The following is a 21923-nucleotide window of genomic DNA, read 5'->3' as shown; positions in this document are numbered from 1 at the left end:
TACATTTTAGGCCCTATTAGCGGACCCTCGCCGCGGACAAAGAGATTCCTTCTGCAGTTCGAAACGGGGCACCTAATTTGTTATTTAATCAGCACAATAGAGCCATTGATAGGCGCTTTTTTAAACAAACCGACCGTCTATAGCGGGCGCAAGTTGGCCGGTGCTTGGCCCATTGAATCTCTACGGATGCCTGCGGTGCGTGAAGTTTACAAGCATCGCCAGACAATATTCTACCGTTGCGCCAGAGCAGCTCAACATGCCTAATTAAGACGTCCCGAAACAATGTAGGTGTTGTACAAAAGCGTCAAACAAATTAATGACTTTTTGAATATCTTAACGAAGTTATTAGCAGTGAAAAATTAATATTGCTCGGTTGGATAACTTACTTAAAACACCTGCAATTTTATTTTGTGCTGTTTTTGAGCCATTTTGTATTTGCTTGTTTTTTAATGTCGGAGTCCTATCTTGATCTTCTTACACATCTCAATCTCGTCGTGTTCTTCTTTCATTAGATCTTCTCACTAGATGACTTGTTCATTTAAGTTTGCAGAATTTAAGGCTCAACTTTCGTTTAGCTGAAATCTGTTATATAAAAAATGACTTTATATATGCGTTCTAGAAGGCGTTCGGATTACAAATATACAAAAATTCTCCTCCGGAAATGCGTAATTTTCATTTTTCGGACTTTAGTATAGCCGAAATCTGTTACATCAAAACTAGTCTTCGGGGTGTGTTTTAGACATTTTTCTAAACATAAAAACACAAAAAAGTGTCTGCGGAAATTTTTTATTTTTATTTTATATAAAAAAAATGCTTTGACTTTAGAATAGCCGAAATCAGTTACATGAAAAATGAACTTATATTTCTTTTATACGAGCCTTTACGAGCAAAGAAATACAAAAAAAATTCCTGCGGAAATGTGTCAATGTCATTTTGTGCACTTTGTTTTTCATACATTTTTCAGTTTAGAAGCTTACGGGAACTATAAGTACCTCGGAATGTTGCACTTATTCTTGTTTTTTATTAAAGCTTTACGTAAATAGGGCTGATTCAAAACAAAAATCATTGGATCATGCAGTTTTCTTTTTATATTTTAATAATAAACTGTGATTTTGCAAAAATCTTAGATTATTTTGAACAAGGAATCGCCCCCTGAAGTTTTTCGCATTTGTTTTGAAACACCCTGTATATAGGGGAGGTATATGTATAGAGAAGGTTTTTATATTTTAATAATTAACTGTGATTTTGTAAAAATATTATTAGATTTATTATTAGATTGGTTAGTATTTTATACACTTTTAAATTATTTTTTCTGGTTCAAAAGTGATAAAAAGATAATTTTTAAGTATTTATGCTTACAAAAATGGAAAATGAAATTGAAGCATTTCTGCAGGAAATTTTTTATTTTCCTGAGTTTGTAAACGCTTCTAAAAGGCAAAAATATACTTATTTCTTATATAGCTGAATAGTTAACTTAATATATTTATTTTTTATATAACTGAATAGTTAATTAACTATTCTAAAGTTTATTAAATTTCCGCTTTCCAAAATAGATACAGTTTATTTCCGCAGGAAAATTTTTATTTTCCTCAATTCGTGAATGCTTCTAAAAGGCAAAAATATATTTATTTTTTATATAACTGATTTCAGCTATTCTAAAGTCTAATAAATTTCCTTAGAAAATGAAAACAGCTTTTTTCCGCAGGAAAATTTTTGGGTTTATATGTTCAGAAAAATATTAAAAATAAAACGCAAAATGTATTTTTTTATAGCAGATTTCAGTTATTCTAAAGTGCGAAATTTGGAAATTACGCATTTCCGCTGGAAAATTTGTGTTTTCCGTGGTTCACAGTAGCTTTTTAAAGAAAAAAAATTGTTTTTTCTAATAACTGATTTCAGCTAAACGAAAGTTGACACGGATTTAATTTACATTTACTACCATTTGTGGTACAATGAATATTCTTCATGTTGAAGAAAAGAAAAACTTTGACTCCCGTTTATTGGGGATACAGTAGGAAAATACTACAGGATCTTTTGCCGAACGACTTTTTCCTGTGGAGCACACTCAAAAACCGTCTTAATGGGCATATTAACTACAGAAATTTAGATGGACTGAAAACGACATCTCTGTGGAATGCTAAAGATTCTCCCTTTAACAGCTTTGTATTGTGAGGGGTAAATTTCACAATCATTTGTGGTATTGTTTGACGGTAAATTGGGGATTATATAAACATTTTATTAATAAGCATAGACTTATGCTGCTCATTTTTAAATATTGAGCTATTTATTACGAAGTATAGTGAGAGTATTATTAGGAAGAACACGATATACTTTTACTAAATCTACGACTAAAATATATCGATACACCTAACTTTTTGTTTCAGATTATTGATTTAGTTAAAATTAAAAAATAATGTATTAGAATTTTTAAAGCAAATTTGCACAATTTTGTTTAATTTCTTGTCACAGATCACTTTTATTTCTTACTTCCTTTATTATATTTCCCATTTTCAAGTACAGAACGACTCGAATCTTACCTATATGCTTTATCTCTCTCTTCGTCCTTAGCCTTGCCATCTAGACGGCATCTGCTTCGGTTATTAAAACATCTTTACGGATCGATTTCATATTTGCATAGGTCTCGCTTCAGTAAAATGGTAAAATCTGTAGGAAAGGCTTAGTTTCACACGAATACCTTATGGCTATGGTACGTGGTGTACAAAATATATTGATCAAAGACTTAAAACTTACGGTGTTGAATCGTGTATCTTAAACAGATTTTTCTATTTTATTTAATGTCAATATTTACACTATTCAGTGATTAAAGAGGTGTCTACTAATAGGGCATTTTATGCTTAATAGCTATCTAAAGTTCATGGGACTGACGGCTGAAGCCATGTGCAAATTTTGACAATCTTTAGAAGACAGAATACATTTTATGTCAATACGACAGCCTGACAAATGTACAATTCTTTGTATTAAGCAATGACAGGTCATTGCCTAGTAAGCCTCAATCAAGAGCTCTATGGATGGTTCAGTTTCCAAGTTTTTAGACTTTTTGAATATAGAGGACTACAATAGATACCCCCTCAAGAATCTAATCTGATCTCCATCCATGTTTTTACTTAATACCAGTGGCGGCTCGTGACTGGGTAGGCAACAAAATTTTAGTTGCGTCTATTTGGTCTACCCTGACGAGCTGCCACTGCTTAATACATGGATGTATCGATACATCAATGATTCTTTTTGCAATATTTGCATCCATATGATTTTATTTCGTTCAGAATCACTAAAATATTTCATAATGCTAAAAGAACTAACCAGGAATGAAGATGACTACAAAAAATATAGAGAAAAAAACAGAGACGTTAAAGGGATGGTAAACAGAGAGAAAAACGAAAATTGGGAAAAAACCTGCCAGAACTTGGACCAATATATCGGTGGAGCTAGAAGATCAGAAGCATGGAGAGTTATTAAGGAATTGAGATCCGATAGGAAAGAAAGATCATACATATATACATTGAACCTGAGAAGTGGAAAGATCACTACAAAGATTTACTCACGGAAACAAGACAAAAGTTTATAGAGGAAAGACAAGAAGAAGAGGGACAACCTAGAGCACAACATATACCTATAACAATAGAAGATATACGAAAGGCAATTAAAACAATAAAAAACAAAAAAGCAGGAGGACCAGGGGACATCGCACCAGAGCTCATAAAATGCGGCACAGAAAAATTATTCAGAATCATACATGGAATGTTTGGGAAAGCAATAAATGGACATAACATACCAGACGAATGGAAGGAAGCACAGCTAACATCGATTTTCAAAAAAGGAGATAGAAGACAGTGCGATAACTATCGAGGGATCAGTGTCATAGCAACCATGGGGAGGCTATATGGTAGAGTACTGAGAGACAAATTAGAACAGAACATACAAGGAAAAATCGGAGAAGAACAAGCAGGTTTTACAGCAGGGAGATCATGCATAGATCATATTTACACGATCCAACAATTATTGGAGAAAAAAAAAGCAAAGAACAAACCAGTACACTTAGCATTCATCGATTTAAAGAAGGCCTATGACACTGTACCCAGGAAAGAACTATGGAAAGCGATGGAAAGACTGGACATACCGATAACACTCACAAATGCAATGAAGACTTTATATAGGAACAACAAAATACACATAAAAGTAGGGAACAAGATAGTAAACAGCTTAACAACATCGAAGGGGCTGCTCCAGGGATGTCCAACATCGCCAACATTATTTAAAATATTTCTGGAACATGCACTGACAACCTGGAAACGCAAATGTGAAGGTATGGGAATCCCTCTAAGAAATGAACATCTTTACACGCTCTGCTTTGCAGATGACCAGGTGGTGATGGCCCAGGATGAGGAAGATCTAAGTTATATGCTCAGGAAGCTAAATGAAGAGTATGAAAAAGTAGGACTAGAAATAAACCTGAAGAAAACCATGTACATGACAACAGAGGAAGATACAGCTGATTTACAAATAGAAGACCACCTGGAAATAAAGGGAACCAATAACTTTAAATACCTGGGATTTACACTATCGAAAAACGCAACTACGGAAGAAGATATAAATGTCAGACTTGGACAGACAAGATCCTGTATACAACAACTGCACTCCGTTATCTGGGATAGAAATATCAGGAAAAAGACTAAAACATTGATATATGAAACAATTATTCAGAGTATCATGACATATGCAGCAGAAGTATGGGTCATAAACAAAAACAACCAAAGAAAAATTCTGGCCACCGAAATGATGTATTGGAGAAGATGCTGTGGACTAACCAGAAGAGACCGAGTCACGAATGAGGAAATAAGAAGAAGAATGGGGAGAAAGACCGACGTCTTAAAGTACATAGAAACGAAAAGATTGGTATGGTACGGTCATGTTAGAAGGGCGGAAAATAGATGGATTAACAGAGTGACAGAGTGGAGCCCGATTGGAAGAAGAAAGCGAGGGCGGCCAAGAAGATCATGGCGAGATGAAGTGGACGAGTCTATGCATCGGAGAGGACTACGAGAGGGAACATGGGATGATCGAGACGAATGGAGGACCCGGTTGATGGAAGGAAGGCAGCCAGAGCTGTAGAATCCTTTATATATATATATATATATATATATATACATGCAATCCGCCTTTATCAAGACCGAAACGTACCACGCGCCATCATTACGAAGCCCGATTTGGTTTTAGGAAGCCCGATTTCGGGCTTCGTAAAAACCGCGTGTATATATTTAATATAGGCATCAGGAAGGTCATCTCTATCGATAGCCGGAAATTGGTCGGGCTTCATAAAATCTTAAAATATATCAAAATATACACCTCTAGTACCCATGTATGTGACCTAGGGGGCGCGTAAGCGCGTAACAGACATATCAAGAGTATAAGAAGCCCGCTGTATATGTTTGATATATATTAAGAGTATAAGAAGCCCGCTATATCCGGCAACATCGTACCCTACCTAAACGAAAGATTTTAGATCTTTCTACTTAAGATTATCATTAGAAAATTAATGAAATAGTTTTTTTAGATGTTTATATTGAATTTAAAATAAATTTATTTTAGACGATTTTTAATTACACTAAGAAAATATAAATGGAAGCTTTAAAAATATACAGTGTTATAATATAATAAATATAAAAAACGTAAATATACGTAAATCATATTTTATAATATTATTTTGGTTTAAATATACAGGGTGAGTTTCCTACGATGTTCTTTATGGGTATCTCGGAAACTACTGGAGCTAGAGTCGGTTAAATGGGGAGAGAATTGTAGTTTTGTGGGGTCATAAATATGCGCTTTTCAGATTTTTTTTCAGATTTTTTCCAAATTTTCAGAAGTTCATGGCTTGCTAGATATTTCGAAAAAAAAAACAAATTTTGGCTATTTTAAAAATTATCCCTAATTCCATTATAATCTATTTTAGACAAAAAGTTTTCAGATAAAAGTTGTAGATAATCACATCCTTAATGAGACTGTGTCCTCCGTTTTCTTCTAAAGCCTGTCATTTTTGACATATGATACAAACATATCTTTTTTTTAAATGGAAACCATAGTTGGCCATGACTTCATAAAAAGCGCCATTTTTTAAGCTTTTTAGCGATATAAGCTGTAATATGTTTTTTTTCGAAAAATTACCGAGTTATAGCCAATTCTTATCATTTTTAAACAGTTTCACTTAGTTAGCCATGGAAACAAGTTCAATCGCCGTTGCTCTCAGAAATGTGAAGCTGTCACATCCAAATTTTGTAAATCAAAATGAAAAAAAATTGTAAATATGAATTTTTCAAATGAAGAAAAGCGTGTAGATACTCGCGCATCAATAGAGTGGTTCCAACATGACTTTCATTATGACCCCCCCCCATAATGAAATAAATGTTAAAATTTATTTATATCATAATAATTATGCAAACTCAAGGATAGGAAGAGATGGACCAATTGCATGGGCCTCCTCGATCACCTCACCTAAAGTGCGAAACATTTAAGTTGAACAGCGCGGCATCGGTACGGGGGGTATGGCTTCAGTTGAATTTATCCGTAAATTGCCCAGTGGTTTGCATTGGCCCGCATTCCTTTCGCTGTTCAATTTAAATGTGTCGAATATTATCCATTTTAGATTTTGTATGCGGTATGGTTAAGAATAAGGTTTACAAAAAAGCTTATGAATTAAGAGCCACTTCGAGTGCCTAAGTGGCGGTACGAGAGAAGTTTAAGTCGACCGGTCCTTCTGTGTGAAATAGGTAGTAATTCAATTTTAAAAAGGTGCAACTCAAAACAAAGACGGATTTTTTGAACATTTCTAAAATAACTTAAAGTGTGTGTAGTGATATTATTTTTTAAGTTTTAGTTTGTGTAATGTAAATTGTAAAGAACCGTTTAATACTATTTTCTGACTTTTTATAAGTGATAAATCATAACAGAATAAGGGTATCATGCAATCTAAGTGAAATTAGTCAAGAAAGATAAGAATTGGCTATAACTAAATTCAACTTTTATAACATGTCTTGAAAACCGTTCTCTAAAAAACGTAACATTCACCTGTCAACGTATCCTCGAAAATGTATGGTCAAGATTTCTTCATTTGAAAAATTCGTATTTACAATTTTTATTTATTTTAATCTACAAAGTTTGGATGTGACAGCTTCACATTTCGGAGAGCAAAGACGATTAAACTTGTTTCCATGACTAAGTGAAATTGTTAAAAAATTATAAGAATTGGCTATAACTCAGTAATTTTTCAAAAAAAAACATATTATAGCTTATATCGCTGAAAAGCTTAAAAAATGGCGCTTTTTATGAAGTCATGGCCAACTATGGTTTCCATTTAAAAAAACATATGTTTGTGTCATATGTCAAAAATGGCAAGCTTTAGAAAAAAACGGAGGATACAATCTCATTAAGGATGTGATTATCTACAACTTTTATCTGAAAACGTTTAGTCTAAAATGGATTATAATGGAATGAGGGACAATTTTTAAAATAGCCAAAATTTGTTCTTTTCGAAATATCTAGTAAGCCATGAACTTTTTGAAATATCTGCAGGGCGCATATTATTTATGATCCCACTAAACTTATTCTTTCCCCATTTCACCGACTCTCTATCTCCAGTAGTTTCCGAGATACCCATAGAGAACATCGTAGGAAAGTCACCCTGTTTTAATACATAGTACTTATTTGTATATTTAAAAAATAATAAGTTTATAAACTTGTGACGTTTAGGACTTGCAGTTACAGCTTTAAAAATAAACAGTCTTTTACTTTAGATATTTTATTGAAAAATAAACTTAAAATCATATAAAACATCATATAAAATATACAGGGTTGTTCACCACATACGACACGGAGTATTGTAGCTAAACGATTAGATTTTTACAAATTGTAAGTTTTGGGTTCGTTGAAGGACTATTAGAGATAAAATTTGTGTGTCCCAAATATGTAAAAAATATTATAGTTGAATTTTTTAAATGGAACTCCCTGTATATTATTCTATTTTTAGATTCTACGATTAAAATAAAGGTAAATTTGATTAAGTTTTATCACACTTAAACCTTACCGTTTTTGCAATATTTTCAATTTTATGAAATTGCAGTAAAAATATTAAGGCTTCATTTCTCCAAGGGTACCAAAAATACTGAATATTTACTGAAGATTATTTATTGATCAGATATTGTGTTGCAATAATAAATATTTTACTACCTTATACAGAGTGTCCAAAAATTTATATTAAATAATGACTAGCTTTAAACGGCAATGAATTTAAATGGAGCACCCTATATATTTTACGTGAATCAGATGCACAATGTAATTGTCTATCAAATTGTATTATACCATTTTTTACCCATCTCTTTAAGTTTTCGTAGAAAATGCATTTTCTTATAATTTAAACCTCATTTATCACTATATCCATGGAATATAGACATTTTAGATTATTTTTAAAGATGTAACAAATTTTCAAAAAGTGCGGATACTAATATTGTCGCTTATTTCATTAAAAAAAATTAATTTTATTTGTCTTGTTATGAGCTTTCGAAAAATATATCCTATACTTGTTTCCATAAACAAGATACATTAATTAATTAAATTTATGACATAGGCGGCTGATTTACATGAGATAATGAAAACAATCGAGTCGACGTAAAATTTTGGTTATTGTCTATTCTACGCTAGTTTCTGTGTGTGAAATTACGTATAGGACAAGTTCATAAAAATATCAATATCTCTGACTGACAGCGCGTTATCTGCGAGTGTGAGTGCAGTTTATTAAGATAACATGACGAAGAGCAAAATTCTCTGGTTCAATTAAATTAAATAAAATAATAATACTCTTAAAATAGGTTGATTTATGTTAAAAAGTTAAATAATGCATTAAAAAATACAAATATTCTATTTAAAAACTGCAATTATACATTGAAATAAATTATATCCACATAATGATAATTGTTATATAAAAAACCATATTAACTTACAATAATGGGCTAATATTGTATATGCAGCTAACTTAGTAATATTTTTTTAGTTATTAAAGAAGAAGGAAGAATTATCGGAATTACCATTTTTTTTAATTTTCCGGTGTATTGCTTTCATCAGAATGGAGAAAAAAAGAACACAAGGAACATATGAAAGCCTAAAGTCCCAATTTGCAAACTGTTGCTTTCTTTATTGATTTATTGAACGAAGAGTTATAGGGGTTGAGCCACTTTTGAGACGCACCCGGTACAGCATTCTATTTGAAAAAGTTAAACTTCAACCTGGAAATAACTCTGTTAAAATGACACTATAGATTAACATTTTTTTATTAATTTAGGCTACTATTGCTAACCAATTTTTGTAAAAAAATAAAATAAAATTATTAAATACACAAATAGAAAACCTGCTAAAAAGTTTAATGAAAACAGTGAGTCATTCTGCAATAGTTATAAGAAATGTTTAGAAATAAGTTTTTTTTCAACTGCTTACTATAATTGTAAATTTAAAATATAAATTTAAAATTTTACTACTTTACAGTTGAGGGCTGGTGTTACAACAGCAAGATAAAACACTAATTCACCACAAAACACTTTATTTTTGTCATCATGTATTTTAATCATCTTCTGATGATGCTAATATGGTTAGCGAAACACGCGTTTAGTACAAAAATAAAGTGTTTTGGTATATTGTGGTGAATTAGTGTTTTATTTTGCAATTTTACTACTATTGAAAAATGAGATATTTTGATATCACATGAGTCATAAAAATCATCAAAATACATTAAATAAATATTACTTATATAATTTAAGTAGCAAAGAGTAAAAATTAAAGATACGGCAACAACGCCGGGCTTCCCGCTACCGCGCAACATGACGCCCGGCCGATATACGCCGTCAAAACAAGAAAATATTCCAGCCGAATTAAATTCGTCGCACGTCCGCCCCCTTGCCGCGCCAACCCAGACTACCGGGCTTCGACGTGTCCGCGTGATGTAGGGGGCTGCGTATTGGTGGCGTTGCATGTATATATATATATATATATATATATATATATATATATATATATATATATATATATATAAAAGAACTAAAATCATATATTTATTAAAATATATCTAAGTGTTTATACATAAATATCTGAATAAAACTGAATAAAATACCCATCTTTAAAAAGACGTGAAGCGCGCTGAATATTTCTAAAGAATTACTGTCGCATATGATAAACGTCAAACGACTCTGAGTTAAAAAAAGAAGCCATCATCGGTTAAAAACATGCAAGTATTATTTAATGCATGTGAAAAATAAAGAGACAAACAGTTTTAAAGAGTATATATACATCCTATAGATTACCATGTATAAATAGCTACGAACCGTTTTAAGTAAAACTTATTATATCGAAATATGCATATCTTTAGCAAAACTATTTAGTATGAAAATTGCGACCGGTAATTTCCTGCATTATACAACGTTGCCGGAATGTTCACAATATTATTTATCCCTCTTCGAACGATATTAATAGGCGTGGAATATCTTTTTTAAATGCCGCGAATATGTTTCTTTAATAAAATGAGCGGAATATACGAGGTCGCAACAGATAATAGCGGCATCGGCTTTCAGGAATTCGGATCGATTCGTTCGTATACCGTATGATCGAAAACAAAAACGGCGTCAAAGGGGAATGGAAATCAGTGATAATTTTGGAGAGGTCAATCTCTAGAAGTCATCTATACTAATACATAAAATCCTTAAGAGACTGACTCACTGATTAATCACGATCCTGCTCAAACCACTCAACGTAAGAAGCTCAATTTTGGCATACAGGTTGATTCTAGGGTGTTGAGGTTCGATAAGAATGGATTTTTCGAAATTCCAGTTCCAAGGGGGTGAAACCACCCCTCAAATATTACAATATTTGTTATTTAAAAAACGGTTAGTCTTTCGGGAAAACGCTTGGACACGCATAATTTATTTTGTTTTTTTACATATTTTGAATTTTGTTTAAAAATCATACAGGGTGTTCCAAAAAGTTGGGTAATTGATTAACCACGATTCTGCTTAAACTGCTTGACGTTAAAAGCTTATTTTTGGCAAACGGATTTTTCGAAAGTCAAATTCCAACGAGATGAAACTACTCCTCAAATATTACCAAGTTATATAATAATATCGCCACATTGTTTTATCTCATGCTGACATAAATGTGAGAAAATTTTATCAAGTTTGTATGTTAATGGAAATTCTTGCTTTGCTTTATTATCACCATTACAAATTATTAATTCGATGCGAACGAAGCCGCGGGTACACGCTAGTTAGTATATAAAATTGTATATACATAATATGTTATGATTGTTTACTGCCTTAATTGATAAATATAACAGTAGAATTGCTTGATGAGCAATGCTCGTAATATCATCTTTCATATATTATATTAATTATTAACAAAAAATATATTGTTACAGGTGCCTTAACCAAATCCCAATTTCCGGTGTTCACGATCTACGCCCAGAAAACATGCTTGGGCGTGAAGCCTTGTGAAAGAGCTTGGTGCATAGACAGGGTGCAAAACTATCGACTCAACGGACACGTCAAAAGTCAACAGGCAGTGGCGTCCAGGCAGGAATGTCTGGAATTGTGTTTGGGAGAGACAGAATTCGCATGCAGGTTAGTGAAAAAAAAATGTTTGTTTGATAACAAATACATGTTAGGTACATTAGATAGTTACAAATAAACATTTTACAAAAATAAGAAAAAACAAAGAAGAAATATGACCGAAAAAAAAAGGAAATTTGTAAACCTACTTTCAATTGATTAAAAATATAATCCGAATTAGAATTATATAGTCTGAAAAGAAAGAGAATTACATTTTGCTAACATACCGGAATAAAATAAGACTGATTTTATTTTGATTATCGGACATGAACATTTTACTTCTAACTTTTCCACCAAAAATAGGGTGTATAGGGTGTCCTCATTTATTAGGGGGATTCCCATTCCTCTACACTTAAGCATCCATTTTTCTAGTGCTTGTTGCAGATATATTTTGAATAGTATAGGAGATATGCAACATCCCTGCTTGAGGCCTTTTGTAATTTTTATGCTTCCTGACAATGGTTAAAGTACTATTTTATCCACTATTTTTGATAGATATTAAAATTATATTATTTTATATATTTTATTTAATAGTTTTATGTTCAAAACTAAAAGCTAACATAACTAAAATTCTTCTAGCCATCTGCATGTTGTTTATTGATTACAAATTTGGGGCTGTATGAATTGTTATTGTTTATGAATTTGCACGGACACAGATAGATAGAGATAACGACAGAGAGAGGAGTAGGTAGGTACAGTGACCAGATGTACCGTATAGGCGGGAACAGCAACATTTTGGACGCCGGAGCCTCGGTTACAACATCGCGGTATTTCTCTGGAACGGTCCCTATTGTCACGCGACTAATGTAGAACTGGTATTTCCATCACTACTCTCTGCACATCCCCGGTAGCAATTACTCCTCCCGCAACTCGATCTTGACTAATTGCCAATATAAACCCTCCTCGATAGACACATCAATTATAATATGGCCATGTAAGATAACCAATCAACGCGATTTTGCTATAGCCGTGTTCAATTAAACCATGGATAAGAATGTTTAATATTAAATCCTTTGGATCGCGCGCCTCTTCTGCGTTTACGATTATCAGAGCCGTTTTAGTGCGTTTCCTGATGCGTTGATGGCCAATAGGTGTCGCTGGATTGTTTCGAAAGATTTACAGAGCGAATCAAGAGGAATCGAAAAAAAAGGAGTAAATAAAGCAGTAAAATTCGGAACAATAAACGAGTGATCAACTTTAACTGTGATTTTATTGGTTTTGAATTGTTTGGCTTTCCCTGGTCGTCCAAAATAAACAACATAGTTACACCATTTATCTAAATTTTTAACGACTTCGCAGATATCTGGGGTATTATATCATATACAGGGTGGTCCGAACTGTATTCCGGAAACTTCGGCAGCATATTCCGCAGATAAAAATAAGTAAAGAAGTTCCTATAAATGTATGTCCTAAATTGTTTAGTTTCGGAGATACAGGGTGTAGAAGTTTCATTTTTATTTCGATTTTTTCCAAATAATTTCTAAAGCAACGTCAATATTTGGATGAAAATAGGTGTCAGGCAGTTTTTTGACATGAGAAATTTGATTTTGGTGTCAATAAGACTCCTAACTTGTAGAGGACGCCACCTACATATTTTCTAACTGGTTTGAAGAGTAATAACTTTTCGTCCGAACCTGTATAAAACTACCGAGTAAAAAAATATACATTTACGACGTTTTTTACGTAAAAAAGGTCTCTTGATAAAAATCGCTACGAGTAATGGTTCTCTAGATATTTTGAATCAAAATTATCAATACCTGTCGTCATTGACATAAACATGTTGACTAAATAGTTATTAGACTGAAGTCATAAATTTCAAATATTTTAGTGCCAAAAGTTCAACAGAAACTGTTTTATCATCATTTTTTCTAAGAAAAAATTATGATTAATTTAAAAAAATGAAGTCAAAGAACTATCTACTCGACATGTTTATTTTTTGCCAATAATAACATGTATTCACTATTTCCATTCTAAATATGTATGTTTTTCGCCCAGTAGTTTTATACAGGTACGGAAGAAAAGTTATTACTCTTCAAAACAACTAAAACAATGTAGGTAGCGCACTCTACATGTAGGAGTCATATTGATGTCAAAATCAAGTTTATCATGTCAAAAAAGGCCTAGACAGCAATTTCTATCTAATTATTGACGTTACTTTAGAAATTATTTGGAAAAAATCGAAATAAAAATAAAACTTCTACACCCTGTATCTCCGAAACTAAGCATTATAGGACATACATTTATACGAACTTTCTTACTTATTTTTATCTGCAGAATATGCTGCCGAAGTTTCCGGAATACAGTTCGGACCACCCTGTATATGCCTCTTTCAACAATAATTTTTTTATTAAAGCCACCTAATAATTTTTTGAAACAAAAAAAAATTAATGGAATGATAGCATGCACTTATTTTTAATCATACCATATTATTTCCGAGCTCTAATCTACATAATTTGGAGCACCTTGTATAATGATAATAATAATAATCTTGAATATTTTAAACACGCAGGCATCCAACGTCCTCCTTTTACGGAACACTTAGTTACGTAAGGACGTTCTTTTTTCCACTGGTTTTCTGCAAAACTCGCCAAGAATTCTAGCAACATCCTGTATTAGTTTATCGTTTAACCGTTAAATAGACTTACCGTAGTACGTACGCGCTTGTGCATTTCGAAGGCTGATATTTTCTAACTCAGAGTAAGAAAAAATAATTTTTTGGAAGATTTCTTTTTATATATGGTAATCGCAAAACAATTTCCGATGCACGTGATCAACTTTGAGTGACAAGCGATGGCGACAGCGCTGCCAGATTGTGATGGATTTATGAGATGAATCTTAATTTGAAAGTGGTGTAATATGCTTGTCAATCAAACTGACTTCTCTGACTGCAGTCAAGGGTAATAGAGGAACTTTATTGTCACGTTCTCGCTCAAAATAGTTTATCAGGGAAGCTACCAGCTCTTTGCTTCGACTATTTAAATGCTTCGGCATATTTTCAACACACAATTTCAAGAAATGCATGAAAATGTTTTGCGATTACAATAGTAGTTCCATTAGTACCTATTCTACGTCTACGAATTTTGGCTTTGGAAAGTAATGGGTAATAGGTGGGTTTAAGCCTTATAATGCCAGATAAGAAATTTGTTAAAGATTCTGTGTTCTGTACTTCATGTCTATGATGAATCGTGTTTGTAACAAACAGAATTAATGAAAAAATAATAAGAAAGTCACGACCATTCAAGTTTTTGATATTGAATTGGTTGCTTGAAATCAATTCCTTTAGTGTAAAAACCATGAAAATTATACGATTCTGCTTTTTAACGGAAATAATTAAAATCGTAACATTTATAAGTCTCTTAAATGTCATTTTTATCAAATAATGAACCTAGTTTTTATGCTCTTTCGGTCAATTAGTAGAACTGGTCGAGTTTTTTTAATAACTCCATTATTGATAACTTATTGAATAAAATATAACTAGTAGTTACGAAGTTATGACTTTTTTTTAGGAAAAAAATAGTAGTTTGTATTTGAAAATAGGAGTATCACAAGGAAAGTTGCAAGCATTTGTATTGTTTACTTGAGTCAAGTATTTTCTATATACCTACGCTCAGATGCCAAAAAAACGCAACGGAAAATTTTTTCGTCAAATTTAAAGTGTTATATTTTTTTTATTTTTATCCCTATTTTCATGAATTTTTTAACACACTCTGTATAAATCTATCAACTTTAATTCATAAACTCAGTTTTGTATAAATTGCACTGCATAGTTTTGTTTTGGCATGTTTTCTATGTGAACTAGATCTGAAGGCCGTTGTTCTCGATACTATTCGTTCGGTCTCTATAATTATAACGCATAACCAATCAGAACGAGCCAAAAAACGACATAAAACGATAGAAATACAACTATTTCTCGTAACAGTTCCACGATTCAATGGTCCAATTGTTCCGATATGTTGGAAACCGATCGAGTATATACAGGATGCTCCAAATTGATAGAAAATGGTTAAAATGTAAATATGTTTCGTTTTTTGTAATCAAATTTTTGCTAATCTGACGAAACAAAAAAAAATGTAATAATACAGGGTGCTACAAATTCGGGGTACGAACATTGGTATCTCGGTAACCGAAATATGGATACGAACATGGTTAAATTGGAGCAAAGTTGCCGCTTTGGGATGTTCATCAAGATGCCACCAAAAAAGTTTTAAAAATTTCAAGGATTGCTGAATTTGTAGCACCCTGTATATGTAAAGTGTTTTAGTGCAGTAAATTGGTGTTTTACTTTGCTGTTGTAACACCAAAGGTTCCATCCCCCAACTAGGAACCTTTATTTATCGTTTTTAAATCAATTTTCATCGTACATCTCCGTTTTTCAACTATCGGAAGAGTAGTACTTCAGTTTGGTTTGCCCCTGGGTACTCATTAACTCCGGCACCGAGTATAACAGTAGTTTGATGTATTATCTTGGAGAGTTTGACTGGCGCGAAGATGGAGATAAGTAACTGTCCGATTTCACACAATACACGTGTAATTATTTCCGAATAGCGCCGGGCAGCAGAATGCGAGCGTGGGGCAATTTGTTTGGGGATGGTGCCCGGAGGGGTACTGGTACTAAGTCGAGGTACCACTCGAGGGGACGCGCCAGTACTTAGAAACGATATATCTGACGAAGAGCTGCCAGCAGCCAGCGAGTGATTCATTTGTTATGCTTGTTAGAACGAAAAAAGAAGAATTATCGCCGTGTTGTTATTGTGGTTTAGTGTTCTTGGGAATATGTCGAGTTTCACCACTAAAACAAACATTTAAATTTAATATCCATTATGATAAGAGGTCTTTATTACATACTGTATCGTAAAATACAATTTACATATACAAGGTGTTTTAGTAAGAGAAAAAAGTTAGTGGCGCACATACTTTTTTAGAAAAATATTTCAGTGATAACCCGTATGCACGTCCCTGGTGAATATGCCGACACTTTTTTAGCATAAAAATATGTCGCACTTATAGGAACTTTTACCCTCAAAATTTCAATCGAGTCGCTAAAAGCACTTGGAACGAACAAAATTATAATAATTCGAAAAAAGATGAAGACTGCAAAAATGCAACCAAACCAAAACAAATATCTCGAAAACCATTACTCGTCGCGATTTTTATCAAGAGATCTTTTTTTGCGTAAAAAACGTGGTAAATGTATATTTTTTTTGCTCAGTAGTTTTATACAGGTACGGACGAAGAGTTATTACTCTACAAACCAGTTAAAAAATATGTAGGTGGCGCCCTCTACAAGTAGAAGTCATATTGACATCAAAATCAAATTTCTCATGTCAAAAAACTCCCAGACACCAATTTTCATCCAAATATTCACGATACTTCAGAAATTATTTGGAAAAAATCGAAATAAAAATGAAACTTCTTCACCCTGTATCTCCAAAACGAAGCATTAGGTTATAGGAACTTCCTTACTTATTTTTATGTGCAGCATATACTGCCGAAGTTTCCGGAATACAGTTCGGACCATACTCTATACAGGGTGTCCCAGAAATAAGTGCAAGTATTTTAACGGGTAGTATATTTCGGCCTCAGAAAGAGGTATGAGGTATTTTTTGCGAAAAAAAATTTTTGAAAATTTGGAATTTTTTGAAAAAAAATTTGGAAACTTTTTTAATTTTAAATTAAAAAACATAATTTCTTGATAATATGGCAACATAGGCAGTAGCTTAAATTTACATGAAAGAAAATCCAGAAAAAGTAAAATTTGCACTTATTTCTGGGACACCCTGTATGATACAGGCGGTGAACGATGGCTGGGGGGGGGGACAGTCTTTACTTTCAATTTATTAAAGACTCACTTTCTCAAACTACAAAAGACACACCATAACACACATCTCCTCCTGAAAAAAATGTACCTATTCTTTCTAAATTGCGTTCGCAGTAAATCTAATATTAATCGCGTTTTTTTCATCCTTCATCTGACGCCTCCTTCGAAACGAAACCAAAAGGAATCGACCGGCATCCAGCTACTTCCTCCTCGTTTCGTACTTCCTAGAAACGCACCGGCCGGCAGCAGCGCATCAGAAAAACAGGAGATGATGAGCGATGCCTTTCGATATTAGCCGACGCCCCATCATCTTGCGGTTCGAGATTCTATTAAATTCACGCCCTTTCGCGTCTCCCTCTCCTACTCGACGGCCTTTTTTCCCTCGCCATTTAACACTCTCACTAGTCGAACAAATTGCGGTAATTGCAGTATTCGTCTGTTGAGCCGTTTAACATTCTTTCGGAGCTGTTAGGGCCGATGATGCAACAAAATAGAATTATAACTTGCCAATTACTTGGCGATGGCGGTGTGAGAGGTAAGGAAGCGAGAGAACGATGGGCAGTGAAATGTTGGGCGTTGGTAGAGACGCCGCCGCGAGTACCATCAAGGTACCATGGCTGGAAGCGACCGTTGTTTCCAGTAATTGTTTGCGGGAAATCAGTAGCGTACTAGACAATAGACGAACCCGTTAAAATTTAACATATTTTATTCTAATCCCGAGGAGAGACTAGGATAATCTGAAAGAAGTCTTATTCCACAAAACAGTAGGTGACTGTTAAAGGTGTAGTGAGTCTATTAAAAAAGCACTGTAAGCTTTATAAGCATCTAAAGCTGATGTGATTGACACACAATCTGAACAAGAAACGACAGAATATATTTTGTCAGTGCAACAGGCCTTTAGTAGTTCTTCTTCTTCTTATCACGCCCTCTGCCCTCTCCTGCCGAAGGTTGGCGATCCAAATAGCAATTGTGGCTCTGGAAACTGCAGCCCGGAAGATTTCCATCAGGAGAGCTTTCAAACCATCTCCTTAAACCTTTTAGCCATGAGTTCTTGCGTCTTCCTACTGATCTTTTCCCTTGCGCTTTATATTCCTTTCCTTCAGGTGTTCAGTATCTCTTTTTGTTTCTGCATGCGCTAGAGTACTTCATCCGTCTGTATACATACATTTCGAAGGCTTCTATTGTCTTTTTGGTTTGTGAATTTAGTGTCCAGCTCTCACATCCATAGAGTAACACAGAGAAGACGTAGCATCTGGCCATTCGAGTTCTGAATTCCGCACTGAGGTCTCGTCTTGTAAAAAATTATTTCATACTCAAGAAGATTTTTCTCGCTTGCTCAATTCTTAAAAATATTTCTCTTTTCGCACTGACTATTGATGTTAGCACCTAAATACTTTATTGAGGTCATTTGTTCGATTGTTTGACCCTTGACACGCAGGTGTGCAATTATTGGAGTCTTAGAAAAGACCAATAGTTTGGTCTTGGAGACATTGAGATGCAGTCCAAACATCTCAATATAGTGGACTACGGAATCTATGGTGCTTTGCAGTGCTTGTATATCGTAATATTTTCTACTAGAGTTTATTTTATTCAATATATTTCCAACATCTATTCTATTTTTAATCCTTTGTTGGATGTTGGAAATATAATGAATAATCTCTATCGCAATGACATAAAAATATGTTCTGTCGTTTCTTCCTCCAAGAATAAATAGATGGAGAATATCTTAACCAACTAGTAAAAAGAAAAGGCATTCTAATAAATAACATAATATTGGAAATAGTAGACGATTATACATATTTGGGACAATTAATACACAGTTCGAGATCTCTACTACCCGAAATCAACAGAAGAATTAAGATATCATGGAGTACTTATGGAAGAAACTGAATCATATTCAAATCTAAGATGCCAGTTTATCTAAAGGAGAACACGTTCGACCAGTCATAACCTATGCATGCGAAAAACGGATATTATAAGGAAACTGCAGGTCGCACAACGCTCAATAGAACGAACTATGCTGGGAATAACCAAGAAAGATCGTAAAAGAATAGAATGAATACGACAAAAGGGACCCAGGTAATAGATGTCATTCAGATAATTAAATCCCTCAAGTGACAATAGCCAGGATACCTGGCAAGGACGGATAATACATGGACAACAAAAATTACAGCATGCTACCCACGAGGAACTAAGAGACCTAGAAGAAGGCCAAACCTGAGATGGGACTATGATATTAGGAAATTAGCAAGGATAACTTGGGCCCGCATAGCCAACAGTATACAACAATGGGCCCAACTACAAAGAGAGTACCTGAATATGTGAGGAAGGCTACACCATAATTGAAAATGGTTGACAATTGTTGAAAAGTAAAAAGCTGAGAATGATGATGATGATGATGATGATTCCCAACATATTTAAGTAAATAAAAATAATTCTATCAATGTAATAAAACCTACTTTGACTCCTTGTGTCTTTTAAACAATAAGTATTCGCAACAAAGTTAAAGACAGTTCTATCTTCAAGCTTCTTCTTTAAAACTTTTTCATCATATACCGTATCTTATCATCCAGTTTTCTATTGCTAGTTCTAACGACCTGAAACCGAAGAAATTTACATAACGATAGATAATCAGATCTAGAGACCACATGGTATTCGAGCCATTAAAAAAACCCGCCGAAATACTTTCATATTTCTTTTTTTCGTTATTTTTTTTCTTCATACGTTCGGAGATACGATCAGATTCGGCGTACATCAAAAGGCACAAGTACGTCAGCTTGAGCAACGGGATAGCTTGCAAAGACAAGTATTCTTCACGTAAAAATGACGGATTTATAAACTAAAAATACGCGCTGAGCCGCAGACAGCAGCAAGAGACGAAGTAAAATCGTTAAATATTTATTCTTTCGAAGAATTTATAGACATCGATATTTTTTCGAGGCGAAAGGGAAAAGTTTCATTAATAAAAATAAGCTGTCAATCGTTGACAGAAGGATATGTTATATCTTTCATGATTTATATAGGAGATGAACGATCAACATACAGACTAACAAAATAAAAGTGTGTATTTTATCTAAGGAATATTCCCACAACTTCTTCCATTAAGAGTATTACCAAGTAGAGAAATTAATGACAATTTTGAGATATACTAATTGGCATTTAAATTTTGTATTTAAGGAGCGTCACAAGGCACCTAACAAGAATAAAAAAAACATTATAAGGTACATTAGCCAAACTAACACCTAAAACTAGGTAATATAAATTATTAACAAAACAAAATTCGTAATAAATATATAGACATAATCCTGAGAATCAAAATTCCTAACATGGATAAAACTAAAACATTTTTCTTGCTTTTTTTTCGGCAAACTCTGAAATAAAATCGTCGATGTTTAGACTGTTCGCTATTTCGTGCTCAATAGATATTAAAGATAATCCGCTTAATCGTTCTTGTGTCATACTTGATCTCAGGTAATTCTCAATTGTTTTGAGTTTAGAAAAACTTCTCTCTCCAGTTGCCACTGAAACCGGCAACGTTAATAAGATTCTTATGGAGATGTAAATATTTGGAAAGTTTCCAATCAGATCGTGAATTTTTAAATATTTTAGTGTTTGTTTTGGACAACGGAAGTTTTTGGAAGTTTTCGGCATTATCTGGTGGTATTAGAGCAATTAGAGCTAAAATCTCATCCCGAAGCTCTAAGCCATCATGTTTGTCTCCGTCCGTTAAATAGAGATGAAGATCCATACAATGCTTTCTTATTTCCTCTCGGTTGATATTCCTGAGAACTGTAAAGTCGTATAATAACGAAAAATAGTCCGAGTGAGCTTTTAACAGGTCAAACCTTTCCTGGAGAGCCTCATGGAGTGTATCCAGGACAACAAAGAAAAATTCAATTTTTAACTTTTCCTGTGGATCTAAAATTGGCTCATCCACTGATTCATACAAAAACTGTCTAGTTTTTTTTCTGGGACGAGCTTTAATGTTATTAGTAAAAACTGCTTCAATTTCCAGCTCTTCTGCCAGCTCTGCAGCATCCACTAATATTTCTCTAAAATGGTCGTCAGTCCTTATTTTGACAAAATAGTCGTCGATAGCTTTTAGAGCTTTTGTGGACTCAATGATGTCGAGTTTCTCATTCTAAAGCAGTTTACTAGTTGCATTTATACTGTTGGAAATTTCGTAACTGAAATGACCATTTTTCCAAGATGTAGTACTGACGCACCGAATTTGGTCAAAATGTATCGAACTCAGTACAATTGTACCGAAACAGCCGCCCTCAAATCTGGCCGCCTGGAGCAACTGCTCCTCTGCTCCACCCCTCAGGACGGCCGTGGGTCGTGATTTCCGTATGTAAGAAGAACAGGAAAAACGTTGCCAAACCAAATAAACAGAGAATCGGTGCAAATTGCTAAGAGACGTGGAAGGGGATACAGCAGATGGCAGA

At 33.8% G+C, this 21923-nt stretch overlaps 2 protein-coding genes and 1 long non-coding RNA gene across 6 annotated transcripts in view; 1 reads left to right on the top strand and 2 right to left on the bottom strand.

Annotated features, from left to right (window-relative positions):
• LOC115882669 (autophagy-related protein 16-1) overlaps nt 1-21923 on the bottom strand; it is a 627679-nt gene that overhangs the window by 527215 nt on the left and 78541 nt on the right. The window lies entirely within an intron of this gene.
• Nucleotides 1-21923, top strand: part of LOC115882668 — a 238576-nt gene that overhangs the window by 168689 nt on the left and 47964 nt on the right. For all 3 annotated transcript variants that reach the window (XM_030900862.1, XM_030900861.1, XM_030900863.1), the window contains one exon: nt 11468-11669. In XM_030900862.1, coding sequence (XP_030756722.1) covers nt 11468-11669 — 202 coding nt within the window. The remainder of the gene's footprint in view (nt 1-11467; nt 11670-21923) is intronic.
• Nucleotides 1-21923, bottom strand: part of LOC115882671 — a 169845-nt gene that overhangs the window by 143303 nt on the left and 4619 nt on the right. The gene's annotated exons all lie outside the window — the stretch shown is intronic.

The sequence above is a fragment of the Sitophilus oryzae genome, unplaced genomic scaffold (genome assembly GCF_002938485.1).
Source record: "Sitophilus oryzae breed Bouriz unplaced genomic scaffold, Soryzae_2.0 scaffold_179_pilon_pilon, whole genome shotgun sequence".
Lineage (NCBI taxonomy): Eukaryota > Metazoa > Arthropoda > Insecta > Coleoptera > Curculionidae > Sitophilus > Sitophilus oryzae.
This window is presented reverse-complemented; position numbering and strand designations above follow the sequence as displayed.